The 14483-nt window shown below is 34.6% G+C and overlaps 1 protein-coding gene across 1 annotated transcript; it reads right to left on the bottom strand.

Annotated features, from left to right (window-relative positions):
* Nucleotides 1–450: 450 nt before the first annotated feature.
* Nucleotides 451–9246, bottom strand: LOC124890024 (putative dynamin-related protein 4A). Its single transcript, XM_047401918.1, has 3 exons — nt 9204–9246; nt 671–1033; nt 451–557 (listed from the first exon to the last, which is right to left on the bottom strand). The coding sequence occupies exons 1-3, from the start codon at nt 9244–9246 to the stop codon at nt 451–453; spliced, it is 513 nt and encodes a 170-aa protein (XP_047257874.1).
* Nucleotides 9247–14483: the final 5237 nt, after the last annotated feature.

Below are 14483 nucleotides of genomic sequence, written 5' to 3' on the forward strand. Positions count from 1 at the left end.
TTTGAGGTGTCGAAATACTATTATGAAATAAAAGATTGTACCTGATTGCAAAAAGAAAATGATAGTCATAAAGTTTCTGCCATAAACCAACTGCTACGCAGAATCTTTGAAACAAAAATTGTAGGTCTTTAAAATTAAGAATCAAAACAATATTAAGCACTACTAACTTAGTCTACCTCCTCAATCTCAGCACTACTTCTGCCGCTAGATGCAGGACCGTCATCATCCATGCCAACACTTATGTCACCACCTGCTCCCCAGTATATTTTTGCAATAATTGGGTTGCAAATACTCTCAAACTCTTTTATTTTTTCCTCAAACTTATCAGCCTCAGCAAGTTGGTTACCATCGAGCTATTAGATGGCTTGCTCAATGGCATCCTCAATCTTCTTCTTGTCATCAGCGGACACCTTGGACGCAATCTTCTCATCCTTCACTATGTTCCTCATATTATCTGCCCTTGTCATTTGTGATGGTAATCTTGTTCTTCTGTCCAGTGGTATTATCCTCAGCTGAGACATTCAAACTTCCACAGATAATCCATATGACAACTGCATCTGCAGAACATCACAAGAGGAAAGAAATGCAGAAACACAAATATTAACAGGAAGACCAATTCATTTCCAATTCATTATGCTTTTCTCTGGTGTTATATACGCCATTATAAAACCTGAAATTTGTTCAAGCATATCTTCGATTTGTCCGAGAACTGTAACTCTAGTTATTCTAGGCAAATCTACCATCGTTAAGTCTGGAACACCATTCTTTTTCACTATAAGTTTTGAAGAGATATCGGATATGCCCTTACCATGTCTAGCAATCTCATTAGTTGCGAGAATAATGACATCTGCAATGTGAGCTTCATCGGTTGGAACCAAATTTCCATTGTACTCCAAGTAAACCTCGGTCTCCCTGTGATTTTGGAGCCTCGTGATGAGAGGCACTCTAGTGCAAATGCCTTCTCCTCTAGGAAGTTTAATTCCAGCAATTGACTCAAGCACACTCTTATCAGAAGGCCTAGGTTCAGCTATGGCTAGTTATCAGAGTCGAGCACTTTTTTACTTGTTAAACCCAAGATAACATGAGCTTCAACTATTCAAGTTTAGACAATAATTTAGCCATGCACTTCTAAACTAATTTCTGGTGGCAATATTCTTTGAAGCAAACTTGTTGCACAACCATCAGATAAAAATTATACACTGATCAGAAAGTTGAATTCCAAAGCAGAGGAGTTTCTTGAAAGTTAGAGTTATAGCTAGTCAATTAAGGAAAGGGCAGGCCGCACAACATGAAGCAACATAGAACTAACATAGCAAATAAAAAGGAAATGGTTATACTTCCCCGCTAATTGTCATAGCAGCTATCAAATTGCACCATAGAATCTAGAAGTCAAATGGCTACAAAGAGAATTTGAATAACTGCCGTAGCATCTATAAAATTACATATACACTTAACACATTTGTTCTAGATTTGAAATATTTAACAAACATTAGTTACACAAAAATTTAGCATCCTTAGGTCTATAGCAATAACTAGGGGTGTCAAAAAATGGCACTATTGCCATACTTTAAAGTTGTTAATCAAGCAAAAACGATCAAACTAGTGACGCCACTTATATCCATAAGTTTGTCATACTTTAAATTTCATCATGGACAGCCATCCACACCATTGTGTCGCGCTTATCTTCACCCATACTTAAAAATAACTCTATTTTTTTTATCATCTTTATAGAGAACCATTGCAGCTTTGATACGTTGTTCTACAATGTACAACTCAAAAAATACAAGGGATTTAAGGATGGAATAAACTTGACCACGAACATCAGATCAATCACACTCTCTGAGCTTTTCAATCAAGGCACTCATTCTTTTGTATTGACCTTTAGTAAAAATTTTAAGAACTTCCATCATACCGTCAAGAAATCTCTTATTATTATCCTCTACTATTTTTTTACTTTTCTTGTTTTTCTCTTTTCATTAACATTAGAAGAGGACCTTTTAGCATACTCACCTTGTTTATGAGTCTGTCAGGATCCAACATTTTCATTAATGTTCCAGTTGTAATACCCCAATTTTTTAAACCGAAATGCTACATGATGCTCATGACCCCGAAGGACCACAAGCTAACTCATCACTGATATCTGTACCAGTATACTGCATAATATATCATAAAATGCAGAAAAATGAACATGAAAGGCCATAAGGTTTGAACTGAATAAATGTCTGATAACAAAATATCTAAAAAAGGTATAACAATACCAAAACAAGTCATAAATACTAAAAATAATGAGATCTGAATATCTAATCTGACATCCAGTCTGAAAGCCTCTAACTGAACTTAATAAGAAGTTGAAGGACCATGTCTCCAACTAACTCCATCTAGCAACTGAATAGTAAATGTAGCAATAATCATATCATCCTTGAATAAGAAGAACTCACTGCAAACTCTGAACACTGGAATGCTACTACTGATCTGGAGCTCGTGCCTCTGAACCTATGGTGTAACATAAGAGAAAGCACCATAGCGCAAATGCGTCAGTACGTCTGAATGTACTGAGTATATAAGTGAGGTAGGCTAAATAGAAATGGTTATATACATGAAAAATGCTAACTAATATGAACGTGGGAATTCATACATGCATACATAACTGTAACTAAACTCGTGGAGATACTGACTACTGTGTCTGAATACTGACAACATGAGTGTACTGATACTTAGATACTGAATAGATAAATAACTATTTCTGACATTTTGAATTATGAAGAACTGGTCTGGTTGACGGTGTCTAACAGTCCAGAAGCTGAATACTGATATCATGAATATAACTGTAATGATTGACCTAATCGATGTAACTGCTACTGAATCCTACTGCTATCTGAAATACATTAAACTAAATAATTGGGCTGAACTGAATAATTGAACTAAACTGATTAGCTGAATTGATACTGATTAACTAGACTGATATTAGTGGTATTGTTTAGTGGAGCTAAACTAAGTTTACTGGATTTCGATGACTGATGGAATGTACAGAATTCTGAGGACTAGTTGAGAGTACTGAAATTACTAAGATTGAAATTGAATACTAAGGTTACACATATTACTGAGTACTGAGATCACTGAACTACTAAGATTACTGAGGTTACTGAATTTTTCCTGAGTCACATGACTGGCTAAATTCTATAGATCATGGCTTGACTGAGAGTATCGTGATAACATGACATGGCTCTAGGCACACAACTATATATTCGAGTTCGAATACCCCCAGGACTCGATGGGAGGAAACTGACACAACATGACTGACTTGATCATAAGATTGGAGTCCACAATTCACATTGTCATAAGTAGGGGATATTATACTTCACGTAGTTCTTCAACATCTTAAGCATGGTAGGGAGTGCATGGATATATTTCATGTACATATAGTATATCTCCATTATCATACATGCTTCGTACCACAACAATAGCAACACATCAATAGCATGGAATTTATATTAAAGTATATAGCTAACATAGACTTGTTATTTAGATATCATGGAATCATGTAAACATGAATTTCTAGCATCCTAAGCATTTTATCAAACACCTTGCATGCATAATATTGAGCATAGGTATACTTAACAAATTTAGAAATCTTGAACCACCCAAATTCATGGGTTTCCAACTAACCTATTCGCATGATTCATGAAAAACACATCAACACACAACCTTGAATCCAAACAACAATCATTAACATGAATATAGTCATAAAACAACAAGGAAATCACAATTTATAATTTAAAACATGATTCTTAAGCTCCATGGATGAAAGGGACCCATGGATGAACACTATGCATACCTTAGATTAAGAATTCATGAAGATTGACGGTGAAATTTCCTTGAAGTAGACTCTTCTATGAAAACCGTAGGGCTTGTTCTTGAGAGTTTTGATCGTGAGAGGAAACACTAATCTTGTGGTTGAGAGTGTATGAGAGAGCTTTTTGAGATGTTTAACTAAAGAGAAAGGAAGATAATACACTCTTTGAGGATTATAAGTTGTGGGAATTGAAGTAAAAAGACCAAAATACCCTTACTAAAATGTCCCTCAATTGTAGGAAAAATATACTTGACGCCATCCGTGATAGGCCGTCAGGTCTGTGATAGGCCATCACGAATGGTCGTCACAAAAGGACTCAAAATTCTTGATTTTCTACCCAGACTGACGACGTTGTCAGAGATATCATCATAATGTGACGACGTCGTTAAAAAGGTCGTCAGAAATATGATAGCCCATCAAAAACGTCGTCTCAGTTTTCCAGCTTGACATGCTGAAATAAAATGGGGATAACTCTTTGCTCCAATATCGAATATATGCGAAATTGGTATCGTTGGAAAGATAATTCAAAGATATTTCATTTGATATATAATAAACCACCCAGTTAGTCATATACAACGAGTTATGATTGATTGAAGTTGACCCAAGTTTTGACGTTCACTAAAACTTGAACGATAGGAAAGTTTTCAACTTGTACTTGAGTTAGGGGACCTCTATGATATAAATTCATGCTCAAATAGATTTACACACTACCTAATTGATTAACACACTAAATTTACATAGGATTTAAAGCTTTTGAAACATCTACACATAGGAATGATGGATTTTTATCCTAGTCCGAGATGTGGGGTATTACAATATCTCCTCCTTGGAAACATTCATCCTCGAATGATACTGGCTGAGATGAGAGAAAAGGAAACTTACACAAATATATAACATGAATAACTGATCATGATTTCATGGCCGACATGACTGAAAACTGAGCATATCATACTGTATATGCATATCTGATGCATGCGAAGCTAATTTATGAATATAGGACTGAGTGTTCCGATAAACTGAGTTTCTCAAACTGAGAATGCATATCTGATGCTTAACTGATAAGTTGAATCCATGTATATCTGATGCATGATTATATGAGTGACATAATACGTGAATACATGACTGAAAGTACCGATAAGCGGACTACACATATCTGATACGTGAATACATGACTGAACTGACTCACGAACATGCAACTGAACATGCAATGGTAAAGGAACTAATATTGAACTAAAACATGAGAACATGACTGATTCTGCTACGTGACATATGGACTGAACATCATGAACTGAACTGAACCTCTGAATACTTGACTTACAGCTGAGGTCTAACTTGAAGGTCAAATTATGAGTACCCTCTATTCTAGACCGAATTCATTATGCAAGGAGAAATTGAAGGATGTAAGGCATGAGAGCGTTAAGAGAAGGTGGGGTATCTCCCCCTTGGGACGCTATGTCCCTCTAAGAATGCTTACCTTACGGAGATACTGGGTGATGCACAAGGCATCTACAAACTAGATTATAACTAAACTTCGGGAGTCAGAAGCTAATGAATGATGAATGAGATGAACTGAACTTGCAACTACTAGGAGGTTCTACCTTGAAATTGTTACATTCTCTGAGGTTTTGGATAGCATGAATAGATACAAGGATGAGAAAACAAGCTATACAAATTTGACTGCTTGATTGCTAAACTGACTTGCTGGCACGACATGAATATTAAAAGAAGGGAAACTGTTCCTAAAACATCTCATAGAATCCTGCACATAAGTATGGTGCACAACACACGCATGTACAAAACTCTACTAGATATGACTTTCAGACTTCCTAGAACTCTATTGAACCTGGCTCTGATACCAAGTTTGTAATACCTTTCTCAACTGAAATGCTACACGGTGCTCATGACCCCGAAGGACCACAAGCTAACCCATGACTGATATCTGTACCTGTATACTACATAATATATCATAAAATGCGAAAACATGAACATGAAAAGCCATAAGGTTTGAACTGAATAAACGTCTGATAACAAAATGTCAGAAAAAGGTATAACAATACCAAAATAAGTCATAAATACTAATAATAATGAGATCTGAATATCTAATCTGAAATCTAGTCTGAAAGCCTCTAACTGAACTGTATAAGGAGTTGAAGGAACATGTCTCCAACTAACTCCATCTAGCAACTAAATAGTAAATGTAGCAATAATCATATCATCTTTGAATGAGAAGGACTCACTGCAAACTCTGAACACTAGAATGCTACCGCTGATCTGGAGCTCATGCCTCTGAACCTGTGTTGTAACATAAGATAAAGCACCATAGTGCAAATGTGTTAGTACGTCTAAATATACTGAATATACTTATGAGGTAGGCTAAATGCAAAGGGTTATATGGATGAACAATTCTGACTAATATGAACGTGAGAATACATACATGCATACATAACTGTAACTGAACTCGTGGACATATTGACTACTAAGTATGAATACTGACAACATGAGTGTACTGATACTGAGATACTGAATAGATGAATGACTATTTCTGACAATTCAAATTATGAAGAACTAGTTTGGTTGACTTTGTCTGACAGTCGTGAAGCTGAATACTGATATCATGAATTCTGATAACTAATATGACTGATACATGAGTTAAGAAAACTGATATAACTGATATAACTGTGATGATCAGCCTAACCTATGTAACTGATATTGAGCAACTGTATCTGACAGTCTAAGTTCTGATGAAACTATCTGAGTTCCGTTCTTCTTGGAGTAACTAAATCTGAGATCAGTCCTATCTAGTGGGTAATCATGAGTATACTGATAATAAGGATGATTTGACTTACTCTGAGATCATTCCTATCTAGCGGGTGATCTTTAAATCTAATGATTCTGATACTGATTAATCATAGTTGAGATCAGTCCTAGCTAATGGGTGATTTTGAAGTGTATTTACAATGATAAGCATTGACTATATCTAACAGTACTGAATCTATACTACTAAGCTGAGTTGACTGTATCTAAAAGCCTTGATTCTATAACTGAAACTGTGGGATCTGTTCATCTAAATGACATGCCCCAAGTTAAGCTGACTAGGGTCCAATTTCTGCCCTGAATGGAAGGGTGCCAGTACAGCGCCACCAGTAAAGTCATTTGCTGTAGAGTCATTCCTAATCTATCGGGTGACTCCTGAGATCAGTCCTATACATATAAATGTCCTAATGGGTGACCCCTGAGTATGTCAGTCTTATCTAACGAGTGACATCTCATACCTACGCTGGCTATGTAGTTCTGGAACTTAGGAATTGCTTCTAAGGATCTCAGCCTTAATCTAACGGATGAGTCTCCATCCCTAGGCTCACTCGGTGCTTAATACTACTGCTATCTGAAAGACATTGAACTAAATAATTGGGCCGAACTAAATAACTGAACTAAAATGATTAGCTGAACTGATATTGATTAACTAGACTGATACTAGTGGTATTGTTTAGTGGAGCTAAACTAAGTTTATTGGATTTCGATGACTGACGAAATGTACTAAGTTCTGAGGACTAGTTGAGAGTACTGAAATTATTGAGATTGACATTGAATACTAAGGTTACAGATATTACTGAGTACTAAGATCACTGAATTACTGAGATTACTGAGGTTACTGGATTTTTTCTGAGTCACATGACTTACTAAATTCTATAGATCATGGCTTGACTGAGAGTATCGTGATAACATGACATGGCTCTAGGCATACAACTACATTTTCGAGTACGAATACCCCCAGGACTCGATGGAAGGAAACTGACACAACATGACTGACTTGATTATAAGATTGGAGTCCACAATTCACTTTTTCATAAGTAGGGGATATTATGCTTCATGTAGTTCTTCAACATCTTAAGCATGGTAGGGAGTGCATGGATATATTTCATGTACATATAGTATATCTCCATTATCATACATGCTTCATACCACAACAATAACAACACATCAATAGCATGGAATTTATATTAAAGTATAAAGCTTACATGGACTTGTCATTTAGATATCATGGAACCATGTAAGCATGAATTTCTAGCATCCTAAGCATTTTATCAAACACCTTGCATGCATAATATTGAGCATAGGTATACTTAACAAATTTAGAAATCTTGAACCACCCAAATTCATGGGTTTCCAACTAACCTATTCACATGATTCATGAAAAACACATCAACATACAACCTTGAATCCAAACAACAATCATTAACATGAATATAGTCATAAAACAACAAGGAAATCACAATTTATAATTTAAAACATGATTCTTGAGCTCCATGAATAAAAGGGGCCCATGGATGAACAATACACATACCTTAGATTAAGAATTCGTGAAGATTGATGGTGAAATTTCCTTGAAATAGACTCTTCTATGAAAATCGTAGGGCTTGTTCTTGAGAGTTTTGATCTTGAGAGGAAACCCTAATGTTGTGGTTGAGAGTGTATGACAGAATTTTTTGAGATGTTTAACTAAAGAGAATGGAATATAATACGCTCCTTGAGGCTTATAAGTCGTGGGAATTGAAGGAAAAAGACCAAAATACCCTTAGTAAAATGTCCCTCAATTGTAGAAAAAGTATACTTGACGCCATCCGTGACAGGCCGTCAGGTCCGTGATAGGCCGTCACGAATGGTCGTCACAAAAGGAGTCCAAATTCTTGATTTTCTGCCCAGGGATGACGAAGTTGTCAGAAATATCATCAGAATGTGACAACGTCATTAAAAAGGTCGTCAAAAATGTGATAGCCCGTCAGAAACGTCGTCACAGTTTTCCAGCTTGACATGCTGAAATAAAATGGGGATAACTCTTTGCTCCAATATCAGATTTAGGCGAAATTGGTATAGCTGGAAAGCTAATTCAAAGATATTTCATTTGATATATAATAAACCACCCAGTTAGTAATATACAACAAGTTATATGATCGATTGAAGTTCACCCAAGTTTTGGCGCTCACTAGAATGATAGAAAAGCTTTCAACTTGTACTTAAGTTAGGGGTCCTCTATGATCTAAATTCATGCTCAAATAGATTCCCACATTACATAATTTATTAACACACTAAATTTACATAGGATTCGAGGCTTTTGAAATATCTACGCATAGGAATGTCGGATTTTCATTCTAGTCCAAAATGTAGGGTATTACACCAGCACTAGCTACAACGACATTCTCTTCTCTACTAAACACACTAGGTCTAGTGGCATTTTTGGCTCCACTAAATGAACTAGGTTCAGTGGCATCTTCAGCTGTAGTAAATGCACTATGTCCAGCGGCATTTTAAGCTTCTCCAGTACCTACTTTAGAGCTATGATAAACATTACCTTCTTCTTCATCATCAACATCAATAAGAAATCCCAAACTCATGTCATTACAAAGTGGTGGAGTTGGACTCTTTTAAATTTCCTCAGTAGCATCTAGCAGTGCTTCTGCAAACTCTCCAGTTGCTCTATCCTTGTCAAAGATTTCCTTCCAATCCTCAAAAATTGACCATTTCTTAGTATTCATATTCTTCACTTTTCGTTCAGCCTACAAAAAAATAATTAAAATATAGCGTAATGCCATATTCATCAATTATGAAAGCATTTAAGAGCAACAATATTCAATAAATATAGCTCTTATTCCTTCAAATAGCAACAAACTTCAGCAAATCAAGACGTTTACTAACATTTTTTGATAGGTTGTCAATTGACTTCCATAAATGTTGTGTAGTAGATTATCAAAAATGACACAAATGACTTCTATAAATGAAGCATATGACATACTTAATATGAAAAGTGAAAAACCTCACAGAGACAATCAGAATAGTAAGTCGGATCATATTAATTACCTTCATAAAGTTATCCTAAAATATTGGATCGTCAACTAATATAGCTCCATCAATATATTGAAAGCCCAAACCACTTTGAGTCTTTAGGAGAGCTATAATTCCATAACATTTTTTTCAATATCGCATTTTATTTTTGATGTATGGTTCTCCTTTTAATGCACTTTTAGGATGATGTTTGTGGATATAACGTTCTAACTCCATCAAGTGGCCTGGTCTAAAGGTTCCATTATCGCCTCTCCAACCACTAGCACACAACTCTTTCAATCCATCTAAAAGAGTTTGTTTTTCCTCTGGAATGTTTTTCCTCTGGAATCCACATCCTTCGCGTCGATGGATTTGAGTTGCTTGGTTTTTTTGATGCCTTGGTTGATGATGTCTGACTATTCATTTCACCTATAAATCTTGTATAATAGATTGTCAGAAATATGAAAAATAGAGCATCACAATAAGTTCAGAAAGTGTGTCAAATTATCAAAAATATATTTTTAAATTATACTACACTTTACAGTCAGAGAATAACATGAAGTTAAGCTCCCAAAGATTAACTGATTCAACTAACCAACACTATAAATTATAGCATACAACAATCAGAGCTATAAAGAGTACAAAAGGATGTATTATTAAGCTCACAAAAGTTAAAAGTTCCTGGCAGCTATACAACACATACAAGACCAATTCTAAAGAGCTAATAAAGTCTAAAAGTAGTCCATAGCTAACAGGTAGTAATATAGTCTCGAAAGTGGCAACAAATCAATTATTAGTTCTTTCATTCCATATTCGTTGAGCCAACTCATTCCTCCAACTACTCCACTCCTCCGACGATTCAACAACATCAATATTTTTGTGTTGATGGCTTCTAAGAATTCCCCAACGTCCTTTCAAGAGACCGAACACCCTTTCAATAACATTACGATCCCTAGAATACCTCGTGTTGAAAAGTTCTTCTTTACATCAAGGTGATGGATTGTCACCTCGCCAATTCTTCAACCAATATCTATATCCTTGAAAAGGTTACAGAAAACCTTTTCCAATTGTATATCCTCCATTGCACAAATAATACCTATAATATAAGCATATAATTTAGTTATTTCTATATAATATTCAATCCATGATGTAACTTGAAAGCATATACATGACCTACCCTCGGGGATTTTTAAACCATTTCTTCTTACTATAGCATCTCATAAAACACGGCCATCGGCAGCTGATCCTTTCCAACCAGGTAACACATATGTAAAATTGAGGTTTCTATCAGTGGAGGATCCATGATTTTTCTTCAGGAGGTTCGGAAAATGAAAAGCTAAACTTGTGAATAAGCCAACAAAATATAATTTCAAACAAAATATAATTGCAAGGGATTCTATCTTTTTTTTAATAGCAGCAACTGTAACACAACAATAATTGAACAAAAAATTAGGCACCATAGCGAGAATCGAACCCACGATATGCAACAAATGCATGCAGCCCAAGTAGGGGAGCCAATACCACAGAGGTATCTCAAATATTTGATTAAAATGGTTCAAATTTAATATACGTACATAAATACAGGTTTTATACCTTATATATACGACATAATTTTTTTTTGAGGGGGTTCGGGTGAACCCCCTAGAAACCACGTAGGTCCGCCCCTGGTTTCTATCACAAACTCCTAAAAAATTAGTTGTTATCTCTCCTTTTCTTGTCCTATATCTTGGTTTGTATTTAGTTAGAACTCTAATAGGAATGTAAGTACCGTTTAGTGCACCTAAACAACCCTATAAGATAAATTATAATGTTACCTCAAAGTATTAAAGTTTTGTACTTAAAGAAGTGCTAAACTGTAATTTTACCTACCTCAAACCATTTCCAGCGATCTTCAGTCTCATCTTCAAGTATTGATTTAGGATTAACAAGTAACAATGGGGTTAGTTTGAGAATAGCGTACAAGCATTCATTGAAAGCCTGACTTACGCTCCATCCTGATCTAATATAATCAACTTTGATAGATCTATTCTTCTCGTGATGAGCCAAGATATTGAAAAATATCGCTAACTTTTCACTGCTTGACATACTTTTACTATCGGTCAAACCTCCAATATTCTTATTTAAGAGAACTGAAGTGTGGAAGACATTTCTATCCATTCTTAACTTATCGATACATACACCATCACTGTCGTTTATTACATAATGCAAGTGAGAAATAATTTAACACCCATACAGTACCTAACCTCACCCTTATTTCGATATCGTCTTCTTAGAGAATGACCATGACTAGCCATGATTATGAAAAGGCAAATAAGGACAACAAGAAATTGTTGAAACATTATCTCCTCAAGAATAATATATTCAGTACCTGACAGTGGTTGATGATCCATAATAACACCTAAATATGCCATCAAAATAAAAAGAATGAACAAATATAAAATTTTAAAATAAATCTGTGAACAACCATATAGAGAGTGAAACAGATACTCAAACAAAAAGATCAGTGATAAACCTAAACTTCATCATCAAATTCATTGACTTTGAAAGATTGTATTCCAAAATGATTGTCACTCTCTTGATGATTGATTTTGGTACACAATAAACTACATCCAAATTGTGAAATAGGGATGGAAAAAATAAACAATGACTAAAAATAAAGGTTTGATACAATTACTAACCTTGTGGAGAAAAGCAAACAATATTGATTAATTTGAAGGATGAAGATGTGGAGAATGTTACACTCTCTGTTTCATGGCAAAGTACCAAAACAGAGAGAACAATTATTTAATACAGTGGAAAAGGAACAGAAATGAAATAGTGGGAAAAGAACGCGGGAAAATAATTTTAAGGAGGAATAATGTCATTTAATAGACTAATACATGTGTTAAAAGTTTGGCAAAATGACCTTCTGGACCCTGTACTATGTCGGTTTTGTAAGTTGGACACTTCTACTTACATGTTTGTCATCTGGACCCCTGAACCGACTAAAAAAAATTTTTTAAACACTTTTTGGGTGAGTGTTACATACTCTCCCACGTTTGCTGCCACATCAGCTACCACGTGTCCCACATCATCTTTCACGTCATTTTTATATATAAAAAATATTATATATTAAAATAAATAAATAAATAAATAAAAATAAAACCCTCCCTTTATCTTTTTCTTCTCTCTTTCCCCATTTCTTTCCATTTGCTGTTCATCTTTCTCCATTCCCTTTCCTCATTTCTTTCTTTTTGTTGTTTTTCTTTCTTCATTTCTTCTTCTTCTTTTTCTTACAAATGAACTTTTTCCATGGTCACTCTCATAACACACCATTACACACACTCACAATGAGCTTCCAACAATCATCTTCCACAGATTTTACACCCACATAATAAAAACGCATACACACATAGAGACCCATGACTTCCTAATATAGAGAAAACAATACAAACACACCCAACTACCGAGAAAAACACACACACTCAACTCACACACACCACACACTCTTCACTGATATCACACATACACACAGATCTAGGAGAGATTGAGTAAGAGAGGGTGTATAACTAATGCAAGTATTAGTTATGCATAGTCTAAAAAAGGATACCAAATATGGTACTACTAATACACAAATCATAATGCATATATTATATTTTTAATACACTCAACCAAATGGCCCCTTAGTGTTCTGCTAGTGCAGAGCAATTTTTTCCCCCAACTTTAGGTTTTTTATTTAATTACTTAGGTATAGATCTAATGATTAGGATTTTTTTTCCATAATATTTGTTGTGCGAGATAGAACCAAAAACTGTTGTTATAGTGAATTAAAGGAAATGAAAGTTTCATCCCTTTATTTGCAAGTCTTTATTGGAGGCAGTTTCATTTCATTTCAGTATTAGCAATTTTCAAGTTAGTTAGAGCTCTCTTATTGAGTGTTGTTATCAAGGTGATAATGAACCTGTTGACTCAATCAACTCAAATTATGTTTATCATAGCTTGATTTCTATCACCTTTTTACTTTTTACAGGCAAGAATAATCAAAATAATCTCTAAAAAATGATAGTTAATTTTTTCAATTGGGAGTACTTTTCAGTTTTCACTGAATCCATTTCACTTTTATACTCAAAATAATCTCTTTTAAGACTTCAATTGCCTTTCTTTCATATGCACTTAATTCATTATTTTTTCACTGAATCCATTTCATTTTTGTACTCAAAATATTCTCTTTTAAGACTTCAATTGCCCTTCTTTGATATGCACTTAATTCATTATTTTAATTGTTTCGTTTGTTAATGTTCAGATTGACGAGAGAAATGTTTCAACTCTATTTAAATATAAAATCATTATTATAGTTATCCCTATTTTACTCTCATAAAAAATTATTAAAAGGATGATTTTATTGAAGGAAATAAAGAGATTGGGGTGTAAGTCATCAAAAGAAAAAAAAATAGAATAGGGTGCAAGTAACAAAAGAAAGCACACATTAGGGTGCAAAATGCAACGGACTCCAACTACTTCTTAGAAAAGTACTATTAAGCTTTTATACGTGCATTATTAAAAATAATTTTCAAATGTTGAACAAAGTTTATACATTATTTAACTTTAAAAGAGGAAATACTGAGAACTAAAACTTAACAGGGAGAAAGTATATAACTTTGACATAAAAAAAAGCACGAAGCTAAAAATAGAACGCCAGAATAAAAACTCACCACTTTTAACATAGATTTTTCTTTGCCATCTCTGTGTGTAGAATATATGCATTTCCTTCAATTCAAAAATCAATCCCTATAGCCATACGAAATCATACAAAAAGGACATAAAACCACTG

The sequence above is a fragment of the Capsicum annuum genome, unplaced genomic scaffold, assembly GCF_002878395.1.
Source record: "Capsicum annuum cultivar UCD-10X-F1 unplaced genomic scaffold, UCD10Xv1.1 ctg1001, whole genome shotgun sequence".
Taxonomy (NCBI): domain Eukaryota; kingdom Viridiplantae; phylum Streptophyta; class Magnoliopsida; order Solanales; family Solanaceae; genus Capsicum; species Capsicum annuum.